Source organism: Manis javanica, chromosome 6 (assembly GCF_040802235.1).
Source record: "Manis javanica isolate MJ-LG chromosome 6, MJ_LKY, whole genome shotgun sequence".
Lineage (NCBI taxonomy): Eukaryota > Metazoa > Chordata > Mammalia > Pholidota > Manidae > Manis > Manis javanica.
In genome coordinates, this window is record NC_133161.1 from 5,794,799 (window position 1) to 5,812,729 (window position 17,931).

The window sequence follows — 17,931 nt, forward strand, 5'->3', positions numbered from 1 at the left end:
GAAGACAGGGAGATGAAGGATGCACTGGGGTGGCCAACATGATTCCAGAGATGCTACAGCTGAGGTGGCCACAGAGTTTTGACTGGAGCTCCTTGGGGAGATTTGGCCTCATAAATTTCAGCCACAGTGGAATGAGCTGCAGGGCTGGAAGTAGGGCATTAGTTGAAGATGCCAGGATGAAAAACGATTCATTCCCTGATTCCTTCCCATGCCCCTAATTCAGAACATGTTCTCTTCTGTTTTGTTTGGTTAATTTTTGTTACTGTTTCCCAAGTGTGTAATTAGAGGGTTCTCTAACTGAGAACATCTCCAGAGTAAAACCTCTGCCTTCAGGCATTTAGGGTTCCGTCTGTACGACAGTCTGTCCTGCTCTGTCACCTCAGGTGACCCCACAGTCACAACCCTCCCCAGTGACCTGGAACTTCCAGGAAGCTTTTCTAATTATTTATTCTCATCTATGAAAAGGCAATCATAACGTTGTTGTTGAAGACAACGTTATGAGAGAGAAAAGAGAGGAAGATAAACAGAACAACAACAAAAATACACACAACCCTAAAGAGATGGATTAGCACAAACTGTAGAGAACCAATAACTCAGGAAACAAAACCATAAACAGGACAAAAACTAACCAAACAAATACAAATAAACTTCTCTCTCAGGAATCTAGATTATTAATTCTCCCACTGAATTCAACTAAAAATACTGCAAATATTATAAATATTTTCTTAAAAGCATAAGTGAGCAGGCAAGAAAATAAGTTGTCTCAGACATGGAGCTAAGTGAAGGCGGACACCCAGCTGGTAAGTGGAGTACAGCAGCTGGCAGTCACTCTGAGGATATTTTGCCAACTCCGCAGAAATTATTCTTTGCTTCTTAAAGCCACACAGAGATGAAAATGAATCAAAAGTGAGGGCTGACTCCAGGGGGCAGTCTAATAGGGAACTTTTACCATAAACCCCAAAGGACTAGCTACTTCCTCCACAAAGGCTGATGTAGAAGTCAGTGGCTTCTAATTAGTGAGCTGGATGATAGATTTGAAAAAAAAAAAAAAGCCAGAATGCAATTTAAAGGTGCTTATAGAGAGAAAACAGGAGAGACTAGGGTAGAGAACATCTCTAAAGCAATGATTGTTGAATTTTTTTCTGACCTGATGAAACTCATTGATCCATATATTTTAAAAATCCTGACGAGCATAATTAGGAAAGAATTCACCCCTTAACATGTAAGAGTGAAACTATAGGACATCAAAGCAGAGAATATTTTGAAAGTAGCCAGAAAGAATAGATAGATGACCTTGAAGAAGAGGTGGTTGGAATGTGCTGATTCCTTAATAGTGATAAAGGAAACCAAAAGGCAGCAGAAGCAGATTTGCAATGTGCTGACAGAAAATAACAATCAACCTAAAATTTTATACTCAGGGAAAATAGCTGTCAAAAATAAGAGCAAAAAAAACCCCACACTTCTGATGACAAAGACTGAGAGGTCTTGCCACTGGCACAGCCTCATTTGAGCCTCACCAAAGCCTCATTAATTTCTAAAGAAGGGATCTGAGGCAGGAGGAAAGGACTCCCAGAGAGTCCGTCGGAAATGGGAAAGAAAAAGAGACACATCTGAACAAACATAAACTGTGTAATATAATAGCAGTGCTTTCTAGGGTTTAAAAAAAATAAAATTAAATTAAAACACACGAAATATATAGATAGGGTGGAGGGTGGAAATGGAATTGAAATATTCTAAAGTAATTTGTTGCAGAAGAAGATTAAAATATAGATTGATTTTAGACTTTGGTAAGTGTCTTGTCTGAGGGTTTCAGCCCTGGGCAAGTTCACTGTGGATTCAGTGAGACCAAGAAATGACAATGGCACGTTCTTGGGGTGAAAGGGTTTATACCCAACTTTATTCTCCCTGCAATAGGTCAAGCACTAGAATCACATCTGCATCAGTCTGCAGGTCCTTAATCCTCCTTCGTTTCTGCCTCTGCCCAGAGCAAGAGCTCTTTAGACAGTGACTCAGTCAGTAATAGCTTAATTCCTATAGGTGTGGAAGCAGTAACCTAGCAGTAGGCCAGTTACATCGCCAAGTAGTTTAGGGTCAGGTGAGGATCTTGGTCAGAGGAACTTCCATTTTCCCCACAGTGAGTTTTAGAATATTTATGGTAATCACTGAGCAGCCACTAAAAAATTAGGCCAAGTGTATATAATTTCCAAAGTAATAGAGAAAATATAGAATGTGAAAAAAATACCCAGATAATCAAAATTAGACAACAAAGAAGAAGGAAAACATGGAACAGGTTGGACATGTAGAAAACAAAAAAATTAAAGTTTATATATGTGCCCAAATAGATCACAAATTATAATTATCAGAAATGCACCAAAGGTTTCAGTTAAAAAAAAGTTTTTGGAGTGGATTAAAAAAGAAATCCAAATCTAAAACATGATTCTAGAGAAAGGTTGAGAGCAGGAGAATAGGTAAAAATAGCAATCAAATTATAAACAAACAAATGAAATATCAAACTAAAAGGCTTTTCATTCAATAATCATTGAAAGCCTATTATGTGCCAGGCACTGTCCTAGGCAACTGGATACATCAGCAAATAATAGTAAAGATCCCTGCCTTTCTGGATCTTTCAGTGGTCCTTGAAGGGGTAGAAAATTTAAAAAGGAATAAATTTTTAAATTATAAAATGTAATAAATGTATACTTATGTAAGAAAGAAAATCACAGAGTCTGGTAAAGAGGATTAAGAGGGGAAAAAGCGGTGCATGTTCAATAGTGAGGTCAGGGCTCACCTGTTCATCAGGTGTGAATAGTTTTATGCATCAAGATAAAAAATGGTTTTATATTTATATGTACCACATGATAGGCATCATATTTATAAAGGAAATTATTGAATCACAAGAGAAAAATAGTCAAATCTACATTTATGATGATGGATTTTCACATACATTTCTCAGTCTTTGCTAAAACAGACATAAAAAAATCAAGAAGCGCACAGAAGATTTAAGCATCATTAATAAACTGAATCTGATGAACATATGTAGACTATTGCATAAAATTTCAGTCAATTGTTTTCAAATACACAGAGAACATTTATTAATATTGGTCTTATGTTGCCCATAAGAAATGCTCTAAACATTTCATAGCTTGAAATGACATAGACCATCTTTCCTAAACATAATCTAATTAAAAGATAAATAAATAAAGTGCCATATGTTTGGCAACTGGAGAACAGTTTTAAATTATGGATAAAATAAGTTGTAACAATTTTTAACTAATGGATAAAATAAGATGTAATAGAAATTGATAAGTATTTAGAACTAAAGCATAAATAAAAGTACTGAATTTCAATGCTTATGAGATGCAGCTAAAACTGTAATTACAGATAAAATTTAGCTCTGGATGTACAAATTAGGAAAATAATCAGCAAAATAGACATCTTAAGATAAGCAAATAATAAAAATAAAATCAAACTACAAAGTGGGAGAAAAGCATGTATTTGACAATGAATTTGTATGTATATTTGATAAAGAGCTGACAAAGAACTCTTACATTCATTAATATACAAAGAGCTCTTACAATTCATTAATAGAAAGACAAATAACCCAATTTAAAAGACAAAAGATATTTTGAAAAATATCAGATTGTCAAAAATATCAAAAATGAAGGAGCATTTCTGACATATAATAAACTGCACATAATTAAAGTGTACAACTAAGTAAAATTTTACAAATGTCTATATCAGTGAAACCATCACCACAACCAAGATAATGATATACCCATTAGCCACAAAAATATCCTCTCCCCACCACCTACCCGCAGCCCCAGGCCACCACTTATGTACCATGCACAGATAAGCTTAGTGGCTATCCGCCAATGTAACCATCTGAGTGGCTGAGACCCAAATCGGAGTTTAGCTCTTAGATTAGGACGGAGAGGAGGCTTTTCATGACCACCAGCACTTGCTGCAACCTGGCAGTTTGTTGATTCCAAATCGCAGAGCGTGCAGTCCAATTTAGAAAGAATTTTAGATAATCAAGATAACTTTTAACAAGAAGAAAGAACTTGAGGACCATTGCCTTAGATAGTCCATTTTTTGTATTGTTTATAAACATAGATTAGACTTCTATTTTAAAAGCATATCAGAAATTATGCAATTTTGCATCCGTTTCAACAGATGACTTTTCAAACGAACTTCTAGGGGTTCTTCACGGAAGACGTGCAGATCACTTGGGCAAACGGTGGCAGTCTGTCCAACATGCCCCTTCTGACCTCAGGGCTCATTACAGCGTCTCCAGAACATCTCTGGCAGAGTCATCTTTGGAGTTAAAAACCACAGTGGAAACCAGTGTCTAATTACAGCCCCCTTTTGTCTTTTTAACAGCAAGCATTGCTTTCAAGTGTGGACCTTCACCCTATGCACCAGATCGACCCTGTCAGAACTGAAATCTGTATCCAGAGGTCAGGTTGTGACCGCTAAGAATGGTCTGAATGCCTCGGACATCCCATGGGCGGCTGCGGAAGCCGGGCTCTGGTGTGGGGGCCACGCCCGTCTCCGCCGGGCTCCTTACCGCCCGTTTTCCCCTCGGCCACCAGCCCTGGGGGCGCTTTGGCGCAGATGTATAGCCCGCCAAGGCCCGGCTCTGACTGGCCTTGAGCAACTAGGGCCCAGGGCTCAAGGAGACACGTCTCCCACTTCAGACCCTGCAGACCCCACTCCACGTCTTCTGCACGCTGGACTCCCCGGGATTCACACGTAAAACAGCCACCCCCCCTGCTGGGAATGTGGCAGCTTCAGAATTCTCGGCAGGGATCCGCCCGAGCCAAGTGCTCTGCCCCCGGACGCCCACCCCCACGGGGCACTCGGGCACCCAGCGCCTGCTGCAGGAGTTAGGGCTGTCGCGATCTCGGGGCTCTCCTCTGGGGTGATCTCCGCGGCAAGGAAGGCACCCCCGCTGTAACCATGCGATCACGTAACAGACAGCCCGGGGGCGCCTCATGACAGAAATCTTGGCTAGGTTCTGCCCAGGCAAGAACCCCTCCAAGCACTGCCGGTCACGTTTGCCTAAGTGGAGCGTCCCACCCCGTAACCAGCCCCGAGGCGCACGCGAGGGCAGGGCTGCTCCGTCTCCTGCGCCGGCCTCGGCGGGCGGGGTGGGGGTGGGGTGCTAGCGGCGCACGGGGCTCCTCCCGCCGCCCCTCCCACCTCCCGTGCCCCCGCGGCTCGCCGCGGCCCCGGCTCCCCGAGGGCTGGAGAGGAGGAGGAGGCGCTGAGGATGGCTCGGCCGTACCCGGCCTGTGGGGCTTGGAGGTGCCCTTGGCGGCTCTTTTCCTCAGGGGGCACCATTAATGACTCTTCAGATAGCCCCCCGGAATTACACGTCCGACTGACACGCCCATCTCCCCTCCAGTGGGTCACTCCAACTCCAGCTCCGGCAGCTGGACTCCCAGGGGTCTGGTCCACACACCACGGGGATCTCGGGTGGACTCCTGGCTAGGCGTCCTTGGAGCTGGCGTGACTGGCTCCCTCCTGTGTGGCCCACGCCCGATTCATGGCAAACACAGGCGTTTGCCCAGTCGGTGAAGGTCATGACGGCCTCCGTCACGGCCCCCTCCCTGGGCGCTGCCCTCTCCAGTGCGTGGCCCAGCCTTTCAGGTTGTATTTCCCACGGGAGCGCCAGACCCCAAAGCCAGACCCCAGAGGACGCAGCGCAAGTCCCCCCCACGAGTCCCTTGCCTTCCACGCCTCACATCCTCTGGCAGCATCAAAGCCCAGGAGGCTGCCTCGCGGGGCTGGCGGGGCGAAGCAGCATCGCCCTCCGGGTGGGGCACGCAGTGGGGCCCCTTGTTGAGTCACGGTTACAGACAGGTGGCCTTTACTGGGCAGCCGGTTACTCTAGAGATGAACCCCAAGCATTTGCCCATCGTGAGGGTTATTGACCTGTAATCAGAACGTCCTCTCCTCCTGACCTCTTCAAACACCTACTGAATTAGCTGAAGACTAACCCTCCCAGAACTGGCTGCTAGCTGCTTCCCCTGCAGGCACTGCAAAGATCTAGCATACAGCTTCCGAAGGTGGGGCGATGAGCACGTGCTGGCTGAAACAGGTTGAGGTTGCTATCCTGCCGCAATTTACCCAGGCCATCCCCATAATCTTCAGTCCACACTTCAGGGGGGCACAGGACATTTACATCAGACCCTATGTGTGACATCTGGTGTTGGACTTGTCACAGACCTAACTGGACACTGTTGCTCCCGACTCTGCCCTCCCCTTACAGTCTTACCTGCTGCCCCTAACCTGTTTCTCAAAAGAAGCCTGCTCACCATTCCACTCACCCTCGTGGGCGCATCCTATGCTGTGGACTCTGCGCCCTGAATTCTGTCTCCTGTAAATTCCCTGTTAGGGTCATGGCTGTCCCATGTTCCAACAGCAGAAATAATGCACGTGCTGCAGCTGGAACATTCAGAGTCCTCAGAACCCTATGAAAACCACATTCAGAGAAGACTGGGATAGAAGGAATGCCACAATAATTGAGCAGTATTTCATTTGTTAAGCAAAGGGTTAATAATTTATTTGATTCACTCATTTTTCCTCTGGATGTATTTGACCTTCCAAAACAGAATGTAAGGTTGGAAGAAAAGACATCGAGTTGCATTTGCAATCGGCCCTGACACGGGCCTGGACACACGTGATTCATTGAATTCATATTCCTTCTGCAAGTCTCTGAGGGAAAATATCTTTTAAATGGTTCTTCCATGAAAAAATGTTGTTTTCTTCCATGTCATCTTTACTCCATTCATAACACTTGTGATGAGCCTTAGAATGAGCAGGTATTTGGGATCTTATTTCCTCTAGATGTTATCTCTAATACCTGTCTGCCTAAAATTCACTGGTGCAGTAATTGCCCTCATGGGCAAAACAGAGGGCAACTACAGACGTTCTAACAATGTGACTGTGGGTGGTCTGCAATCAGGGTAAGTGATGTAAAGTCATCCCTCTAGCTTTGAAGTTTCCTGAGCAAGACAGAGCTTTCCATCTACTCACTGCCAACATCACAGCTTGTGAGGGTAAGGGCGAGATTTTTCTGCTGGCAGAAAACACTAGAGGGAAATTTTTTTTAAACAACAGCAATAAAGATCAGGGAGCGCTCTGAAAGAGAAAAAAGGGGGTATCATAACATTTATCAATCAGGATTCTAGCAGAAAAGAGGTGGCCTACTCTAATGAAGTACTTGGAGGAGTGTCTAGCCAAGGGGCTTCCTACGATGTGTAGAGAGCTTGGAAAGAATAAGGCAGAGCGCCAGTAACAACGAGAACATTCCATCCTACCCCTGGCCAGGTGGGGGTGAGTGAAAGCTGGAACCCAGGGAAGGGGAGTGGAGAGCACACCCGGGGAGCGGCTGACTTCCAGCGTGGGGTTGCAGCTCATCAGAGGAGACCCTGCAGAGAGACCGGAGAACAGAACCCCCCGACCCTGCTTTTCCATCTCCGAGAGGTCTCCTGCTTGGCCTTCTCATTGACCAAGCCAAGCAGGAGTCAGAGAGCAAGACATCCCACTGGTGTCGTCCGCCTAGGGCAGCCTCCTGGGGCAAAGAGCAGGGGCCAAGGAGGGCTGCGTGTGGATCTGCAGAGGCTAATGAAGAGTGTCCAGCACAGAAGAATTTTAAGGCAGAATCAGAGACAGTTAGGATGCTACCTTAAAAAGAAAAGAAAGATAATAAAAGACCATGAGAATTTATCAACTTGCAGCACTGTCTTTCCAGAGAAGCTCAAAGCTTCACTAACAAAGTACTCACCGACGTGGACTGGAAGAATGCACATTTCCAGGGGTGCTAACCCTTAATGTAGGCAGGATGTGTTTTTGAATTTTCCTAAACAGAGTCTTTGAATTCTGTATAATATATTATTGCCTGATTATGCCAATTCTGTAACTTGTTAAATTTGTTGGAATTATGGAGAGGGGCAGGTGGGAGCAGGAAGTGGCAGGGTATGGTCAGGGAAGGTGTTTACTTCTGGGTAGTTATCACTGCATAACAAACCATCCTAAAACCTAGTGGCTTTAAACAAAACTAATTAATTTTTCTCATGAATCTGCAACTTGGGCAGAACTCAGTGAGGATGGCTCATTTTTGCAGCTTCATCTGAGGTGGCCCAGTGGGCAGCTGGAGGACCCACACTGGTGTTACCTCCCTTGCACGGCTCCTGGTATGTTGGGCTGGCTGGCAGATGTAAGATCAGCCAGGTGAGTGGGCCAGTGACTTCACATCCTCTTCCTGTGGGCCTCTTGATAGGCAATCTCCTCATAACATGGTGTCCAAGTTCCAAGGGCAAGCCCCCCAGGAGAGCTCCTATCCATGGGAGGCATTTCCCATCTAACTGTAGAAGTCGCAGGGTTTGCTTCAACCACTGGCCATTTATCAAAGCAGTCACAAATCCAATTGATATCAAGGCAGGGGACACAGACACTAACTCAATAGAGGGGGTAACAAGGTCAGATTGTAAGAAGAATAAGTGAGATAGAAAACATTGTAGCCATCTTTGGAAAACACAATCTACTGCTATAACGAATCATAAAATTCATAAGAAATAACTGTTGTGCCCAAAGTCGTGAATCCCTGAAGACCACCAAGGAGCCAACACCGATGCAAAAGCAAAGAGCGTTTATTCCAGGTAGCTCGAGCTCAACCTCTCATTTACACCAACACAGTGGCAAGATGCCAGAGAAAGAGGGTGAGTTTGAATACCACAAACGATTCATGGGGTTCTAGGGCAGTTGGTGGGGTGATGGTTGTGGCTCTGGCTGATTGGCTGGATCTAGGGGTAGTTGGTGGGGTGAAAGGTCGTGGCTCTGGTCAATTGGCAGGGTCTAAGGGTGGTAGGTGAGCTCTTTGCTGACTGGAGAGGAGAGAGACCAAGCTCCGATTGGGTGAAATAGGATCCGGGTCCCGATTGGCTGAGGTAGGATCCGGGTCCCAATTGGCTGAAATAGAATCTGGGAGCTTGCCCTTTCAATAACAAGATTTACATTACTGCCAAAACCTAGCCCATACTCGTGAAAGTACCTGCATAATCTTATTCAAAACGTCTCCAAATATATTCTTCTCAGCTTCCTCCCTTATATTTTTTATTTGTTCAGCATGGTACTCCTTCAGCAATTTTATTTTTTTCTGCTTTTCCTCTGATTTATGAACATATTCCTTTTCTACTAGTTTCAGTTCTTCTTCTAATTGTTCAGCGTAGATTTTCTTCAGGTCTTCAGCCTGGCGTTTCAGCCTCTCCTCCACGTGCTTGTAGATGGCGTCAGAGAAGTAAGCCCCTCCGTTGCTCTGCACCATTTTCTCTATCAGCTCCACCAGCTCCTGCACTTGAGTTTCCTTCTCAGCGTCGCCTGCCCTGTTGCTGAAGGCACAGAAGCGGTTCCCGCACTCCTTGAGGATGCTCCTTAGCTTCACGTCCCCACCTGCTATAAAGGCACTCAGGCTCTGATCCCCCAAATCATCTTTGCGGGTGAACAAGATGACCATGTGCTTCATGGCTGGCCTGCCGAAGACGCTCTTGATCAGGGCCACGGTTTTCTGCTCTTCTGGCGTGTAGCGGCCCAGCTGCAGAACCATGATGATGGCGTGGGGCCCGGGGCAGGAGGAGATGACGCACTGGCTGATTTCCTTGCACGTGGTTTTCAGGGTCTCCTTGGTGTCGAAGAGCCCTGGGGTGTCCACAACAAGAAGGTTCCTCCCCTTCCACTCCCGCGATGCTTTCTGACAGTGCTGGGTGACGGCCTGGGCAGCAATTCTGGAAGGAAATACTTCTTTCCCAAGGATGGTGTTTGCTGTTGCGCTCTTGCCACTTCCCGTTTTCCCCACCAGAACGATCCTCAGGGTGTTGTCCTGAGGGTCAGCCATGTTCCTATCAAGAGGTCCTGGGACTCAGGTATCCACAGACCTTCAGGAAGGGAAGGAGAGGAAAAAAGGGGTCATTTTAGATAAGTGGGAACCATTTTCAACCATCTTTTCTTCTTTCTCTTCCTCCCTGAGAATTCATAATATTCTATATTTCATATTGATCCCAGAAATACAGAAGGATGAATAGTTTAATTGCTATTGAAGAAGTAATAAAGTAGTTAATGAGTTTTCCCCAAAAAAGGGTATCAGGTCCAGATGGTTTCACAGGGGAACTCATTTAAATCTTTAAAGACCTGATAATCTCAATGCTACTTAAACTATTGTGATCATACAAAAAGAAGGAAAATTCTTTTCAATTCTTTCTAGGAAGCAATCCCACCAGTGTTAAAGTAGGGTTCTACAGCACCGATCCCAAAGGCTAACAAAGATTTCCCCAATAAAGCTACAGACATGTCTTATTGGTGAATAGTGATACAAAAATCCTACATAAATTATTAGACACTAAAAAGTAACACAGTGTGATTAAATGTGCTTTATTTCAGAAACACTATTTTCTGAAATAACGGTTCTGAGTAATGGTTCGAAATAGTGGTTCAATAGTGTTTATAACAGATTAAGAAGAAAATTACCTAGATGTAGAAAAGACCTTGGCTAAATTCAATACTGATTTATGTTTAAAGCATTTCATAAATTTGAATTAATAGATGCTTGTTTACCATGATTTTATATAAATATAAATTTAAAGGTTTTTGTCATCACTTTCTTTTCCCTGCAGCTAAAATAGTTAATTATAAGTTCATTTGGATGAACAAAAATCAAAGTAGCCTATTTAATCAAGAAAAGGGGGAACAATGAGGGAAGCCTAGCTTTACCCAATAATAAAACTTGATAATTCCTAAAATTAAGGTAGTATGGTATTGGTGCATGCATAGAGAAATAGAACAATGAAACAAAAACAGAAAACTCAGAAATAGGCCAAACTGATTATACTATATGTTTATATTTAATTCAGTTATATTATGTTGCACTTACATTCAGTAAGGAAACTTCTCACATCAATGGGGATAAAAGATGGACTGATAAGACAGCCCAGAAATAAACCCATGCCTATAATGTCAGGTAATATAGGACAAAGGGAGCAAGAATATACAATGGGGAAAGACAGCCTCTTCTATAAATGGTCTTAGGAAAACTGGACAGTAACATTCAAAAGAATTAAACTCGATCAGTATCTTACACCACACACAAAAATAAACTCAAAATGGATTAAAGACTTAAATATAAGACCTGAAGCCATAAACACCCTAGAAAAAAACATAGGCAGTAAACTCGTGAACATCAGTTTTAGTAACTTCTTTCTGGATATGTCTACTCTGGCAAAGGAAACAAAAGCAAAAATAAATAAGTTGGCTATATCAAACGAAAAATCTGCATAGAAGAGGAAACCATCAATAAAACAAAAAGGTAAACTACTGTATGGGAGAATATTTTTGCAAGTGATATATCTGATAAGGGAATGATATCCAAATATATAAGGAACTCATACAACTAAACACCAAAAAACCCACAAATAATCCGATTAAACAATGGACAGAATAGACATTTTTCCAAAGAAAATGTGCAGATGGCTAACACACACATGAGAAGATGCTCAACATTGTAAATCATCAGGGCCTTGAAAATCAAAACCATGAGATATCACCTCACACTGAGCAGAATGGCTAACATCAATAAGACAAGAAATAATAATAAGTGTGACAAGGATATGGAGAAAAGGGAATCCTCCTATAATGCTGGTGGGTTTGCAAATTGATACACTATGGAGAGCAGTGTGGAGATTTCTCAAAAAACTAAAAATAGAAATACCATACAACCTAGCAATTTCACTTCTGGGAATTTACCCAAAGAAATCACAGTCACTAATAGGAAAAGATATATGCACTCCTCTGTTTATCACAGCATTATTTGCAATAGCTAAAATATGGAAGCAACCTAAACATCTATCAATAGATAAATGGTTAAAGAATATGTGGTACGTATATACACTGGAATGTTACTCAGCCATAAAAAAGAGGGAAATCTTGCCATTTGCAACAACATGGATGGACCTAGAGGGTATTATGCTCAGTGAAGTAAATCAGGCAGAAAAAGACAAATACCATATGATTTCATTTACATGTGGAATCTAAGAAAACAAAACAAATGAATGAACAAAACTGAAATAGACACATTACACAGAGTTCATAAACAGAGAACAGATTGGTGCTTACCATAGCTGGGGCGGAGGATGGGTGAAATAGGTGAAGAGAAAAAAATTAGGGAGAATGTTTGATATCTGTATCAGGGCAATGGTTACATGAGTGTACACACATGTCAAAGTCATCAGGCTGCACAGTAAGGTTTGTGCATCTTATTGTATGAAAAACAGTAAGAAAAATATATTGTCATTACAATGCACTTTAGAGAACAGTTCAGGAGTTTTCTATAAATGATATTTGGACCAAGTGAATGAAAGCCATAATAAACAGTGTTTCCAAAAATTAAAAAAAAGGATGGGCTACCAAGCAACACTGGGATAACTGTTCAACCACATAGAAAAGGCAAACCTGCATCCATTTCCTCATGTCATTCAAATTCCAAATAGATTAGACATTTCAAGTTAAAAAATTAACCCATTAAAAAAGAATGATAACACTAGAATATCCTAATGTGTGACCCTTAATGAAATTTACAAATTTACACTAGGGAGTCATTGATGTGTGCTAACATCAGAGTCCAGTCAATGTTAGATTCTTTCTAATGAAATTTACAACTGCACCTATGAAGTATTCCCACCAAAAAAACAGTCAAACCTTAATCTGATCAGGCCTCTCAAACATAAATTTACATGAAACACTGGGATTAGAAAAACTGTTAGATGACATCTTGAGGATTTCATCAACAAAGTATACATTGTCCAATTCTGTTGGACAAAAGACTGTCCCTTTCTTAAAGAAATTTCACAGAAAGAAACAGGAAGTTAGGAAACTACATATGAAGTTGAACTTAACAGATATCAAACAATTAGAATTTATGGACCTGATTTCAAACCAAGTTCAGACAATTTAAAATTTGTCGAGACAATCAGGGAACTCTGAATACAACTGGTAACATTTTTTAAAATTCTAGTTGCTTTTAGGAGTGTGATTATGTTAATATTTTTAAATGGTCTTTATATTTCAGACATACATACTCAAATATTTACTAGTAAAGTGACAAAATGTCTTATATTTGCTTCAAAATAATCAGGGGTGTGTGGGGAATGGGGAATATATAGATGAAACAAAATTGGCAAAACTTGATACCTGTGATACCTGTTGAAGCTTGGTAAAGGTACAGGGAAGTTCCCTATATAACTCTCTTTACCTTTGAACAACTTAAAAATTTTCTGCGATAAAAAATTTAACTTATGTGTATTTAGTTAGTATACTGGGTGTATTCTATATAGCAAGCATCCTGATAAATATATTTCATACATTATTTCATTTACTCCCCAAAAATAGCCTGCAAAGAAACTAATTTTATTATTCCAAATTTTTAAATGAGGAAATTGATAGGGCGCCAGAATTGCTGAGAAACTTGCCCAAGGTCACACTGTGCTAACAGGTTTTAGGCAGAGAGGGGTCCAGTCCAGTCTGTCTAACTTTGCCACATTCACTCTTACCCACTGCACACTATGGCCTCTTAATTCCTTCTCAGGCCCATGAGTCTAGATTTCCGTCTACATCAGATCAGAGAGATGCAGGGAAGATAGTCCACATTCTTTCCAGAAACTGAGCTGGTAGCAAGTGTGTGATGAGGAAAGGCAATGAGGTTTCCCACACACTGTTTCTTTGGAATAGCCAGTCCTCTCCCCAACACACCCCTCCCCACCCCAAAAGTTAACACTACCCAGCACACAGCTTCTCTGTTAAATGTTGGAAAGAAGTTGGCAAACTGAATAATAGATTTCCTCTGCCATTAGTGACCTGGCTATCCCCTGGAGATTCACTACACACTCTGATATTCTGATTCTTTTTCAGTAAAAAGAGGGATGTAGATGAAGGTCTCTAAATGGCTTTCCAGGTCTAAAGACTTGCCTTGGGGACACTGATTTCCTATTATGGGAAAAAGGGGGAGTTAGCAGCACTCAATGTCCATCACAAAGGCAAGTGGATGGAAGGTCCTCTACTCAGCAAAAGCTTGTCCTGTTAAATATGAGATGTATGGACACTGTGCTGATAAATCTCCTTATATCTACCCTGCTCCCTGCCCCCAACTCTGGCAGCGTTCTCCTTGCTGAGCTGCTGGCGCAGCAAATGGTCCCTTCTCAGATCAGAATCCACCCCCAAGGAGGATTCCCAGTGTCCTTCCGCCCCCTGCAGCTCTGTCATTGTGGGACCTCTTCTCAGCCAGACTCACCTTTTGAACGGGTTGATGAGTTCTCAAGTTTTCTCCAAAGAAGCTGTTTGAGCGGGTGCTTTTGCTTGTACTATGATTAAGTGTTTGCACCCTCTGAAACCTCTGAGCCAGGAAGCTTCATTGGGTGGGGCCAGTGAAGGGACTGTTTGCCTTTAAAGAGACAGAGATATTGACCTATAATTTGGAGTGTGCTTCAGTTTTGCCAAGTTGAAACCTTTTTCTCCAGGTGTCTGCTATTGCACCAAAATTTCCAAAGCTGATTTGTTGTTTTGGCTTATAATGGTAGATGCAACAGGCCCTTATCAAACGACCCAAATCTTGCACAGAAAGCCAGGCATTGTGTCTGATCATCCTCCCTGAGTGGAGTGGGAGGCCATGGAATGGATGGTTCAGGGAAGAAGGCAGCCAGATATCTAGCTTGGTGTCTCCAAGTTTAGAGCCTGGGGGGTACTTCCCAATGATTACATAATATGTGTTTTTACTATACTCTTTTAGGAAGGTCTCGTGTTTCTCATTCAAAAATTAACAGCACTCAGGTACAAAACCAAGAGGGCCTGAACCACTGGGAACTAAGAGAAAGAGTAAGATGAGGCCTGGAAAAAAATCTTTCAATGACCACACAGCTTCTCTGGTTTCATCATACAGTCTTGCAAGCTTGAAAATATGCGTGATCTGGTTAAGTAAAGATGCGTCCAGGCAGCAGAACTCAGCTCTGCCCCCCAACCTTCCTACTTCCTCTTACCCCCGGCCAGGCAGAGGCAGTTTCCTAGACTTGCCCAGGAGATGCTTCTAACCTACTCTAGAACCTTTCTGAGATAAGAGGCAGGTGGTCGAAGTTCTTGTGGTTGACCAACTATTCTGGTTGCCTATTTCATCACCATAAAAATGTTTTTGGTTAGATACATTGAGAAATTAGTCAGTGCTCAAGCTTGAGGATAGGTACCAAAAGGACCAGAGCAGGAAGTAGTGGACAATGGGGTGGTTACCCACGGAGGGAAGCAGCAAGATTTGGACGCTGTGATGTCAATGACCATATCATCGGTTCATATCACTGGGCCAGTCATTGGTGTTAATGACTTGGAACACATTGAAGGGCCCCAGGTAACAGTTTCCCAACTTCCAAAAAAAGGTACAGATCCGTACCAGCTGTGTGATTCATCAGGTATGGTGCAAAATGAAAATGCCAGCCTTTTGTTCAAGATCCATTATGGATTTCAAGCTGATATCACCAGAGCGTAAACCAAACCACGTGAGGGGCCCTTCTAGGCAGAGGGTCCTGTGTAGCTGTACAGGTCGCACACCCCGGTGGCTCTTTCACAAGTTACCACACATAGGGGTCTAGAGGAGAGCCAGGACCGCATCTCCTACCAAAAACATTTCTACCATTGCCCAGTTTCATTTCATTCAACGTATTCCTTGAATGAACTCAGAGCTGCCTTGGATGTTTTCCTGATCAGCTAACTGCTTCTCCAGGTATGATGCTCGGGCACACTGGCAAGTTCCCTAAAGGGAAGAGGGAAGCAGTAGAGATAGAATTCATAGATGTTACAGGGAACAGGATGCCAGTCTCGAGTCATAACAGCCCTGAGGCCACTGGCCAAGGAGGAGCATCTGGCACACATCTGTCCCATCCCTGAACCCTAACTCAGGAGTGATCTCCATCCATCAGATCTTTGACAGGAGCAGAATACGGCCTCATATCTCCCCTGGACTGTTCCCTTGGCTGTCCTCCTCATCACGAGCTACGGCCCACCCACACCTCGGCTGGGAACCGTCCGTCTCTCCGCTGCTGGTCCCCACCTGCAACTCCCCTCAGCCTAGGATGCCGCTCCTTCCACAAAGTCTGAAACAAAGAGATGAATGCAGAGGAAGCACAGCTTCCTTTTCACATTTTCTCTTTATTCTTTATAGCATACATGCACCTGGCAATGTGCAGGTAGTAAGCAAGTCCACTCTTTGGCAGTCCAAAAACATTAGCAAATTCTGGAGACCTCAGAGAAGAGGGGAATTCACTGAGGTTTTTAGCTACAGCATGCAACATTTATTGAAGAAAGTGGTTGGGTCTTCCCTGCAGTTGGAACAGAAGAACAAATAATAGAGGTTTTTAAAAGTCTGATGCAAGGTTCTTTTTGAAAATTTCCAGAAGTTAATTCTTTGGCATTAGGAGTTGCTTAATAATGTTGGCCTCCAGATTTGCTGAGCAAATTCAAGGAGGCCTATCCAGGTAATTAAAATTTTACAGCATATGTATACATAATCAGACCATGAATAATAAAACAAATCTTCTAGGGATTAGCAATCATTACTGGAGGCTGTTTATGATCACAAAGTGGTGATGCCGTTAAAATGATTGAAAATTTAGAAATAGTCAGAAGAGATTGCTAAGTGTTCTTTCTGTGTGATTCTAGGCTTGACTGTTGTCTGAGATGTTTTATAACTCTATGAGGACAGAGAGGTATTTTGCAAATGTTTTGTCCTGTAGACATGCAAATAATTTTCTGTCTGGTGGAATGTATAACCCAAAAGTTACATTTTAGACTGTCTTGGACACCAATGCTACATTCTCAAATGCTCTTTGAACAAATTCTAATTATCTTACTGGTTCCCTCACTAATCAGTAAGTCGAGCAAAATCTTTGACATACATTTTTTTTTATACTTGCCTGAGAACCATGATTTTGCTTTTTTGAATATTGCACTCTAACAGGAAACAGAGGGGGAAACAGCACAACTAAATCCTTGGAGGTGGAAATATACTGGATATGGGCTAAGAACAGCAAAAAATTTGGAGTGGAGGGATCATTACCAGTGTTTTTTGAAGGCCTACTGCATACAGTCCAGGCACTGGCTTTTATATCATGATTACCTTCACTCTTTACAACTATTTTACAGTGTGTAAAAGAGTTATTAATAGGAATGATGTCTGTAGATTCAGGTAGATAAAGCACCAGAGGAAGACTGGCTTGGAAGAAAATTTTGACCAAAGAAAATATGGGTCAAAGAGTACACACTTCTACTTATAAGATGAGTAAGTCCTGGGGAGCTAACAAGAGGCATGGTGACTGGAGTTAATAATACTGTATTGTATACTTGAAAGTTTAGAGGGTAGATCTCAAATGTTCTCACCACTACAAAGAAATGGTAATTATATGATGTGATGGGGTGTTAGCTAGCACTATGGTGGTAAACATTTTGCAAGATATGTGTATCAGACCACACTGTGGATTAATCCTCTCCCTGCATACAAAGACGGTCAACTCAAGAGAAGTCAGGTGGGCCAGGCAAGATCACAAAGCTTGTTGATGACTTAACCAGATCCAGGGTCCACACCCCACACAATGACTGGCTGTTTCACTCACCTTTCTCATGACCCTCCTGAGAGAAGCAGCAGCAACTTGGGTTAGAGATAACAAGAGAGATGGCCGGACTAAGCTTTGTATGAAAATTTTCTATATCCTCTATCTGCTATCCTATTATTAATAGCTGGAGAAGCCTTCCTTTGAGAATGATGAGACTTTGCAAGTGGCCATTTTCTAGGGAAATACCTAAAAAGCAAAAGGCAACTGAAAATGAGAGTGGTCAGAGGCTAGAAAT

At 42.7% G+C, this 17,931-nt stretch overlaps 1 protein-coding gene across 3 annotated transcripts in view; it reads right to left on the minus strand.

The window, feature by feature from the left end:
- Positions 1-8,641: 8,641 nt before the first annotated feature.
- Positions 8,642-17,931, minus strand: part of LOC118968562 (GTPase IMAP family member 7-like) — a 53,186-nt gene continuing 43,896 nt past the window's right edge. For 2 of the 3 annotated variants that reach the window (XM_036999471.2, XM_073238239.1), the window contains one exon: positions 8,642-9,938. In XM_036999471.2, the coding sequence (XP_036855366.1) occupies positions 9,023-9,898 (876 nt within the window). In that variant the 5' untranslated portion in view covers positions 9,899-9,938 and the 3' untranslated portion in view covers positions 8,642-9,022. Of the gene's footprint in view, positions 9,939-14,338; positions 14,476-17,931 lie in introns of those variants that run through there. The other variant, XM_036999470.2, reaches the window with a different exon arrangement.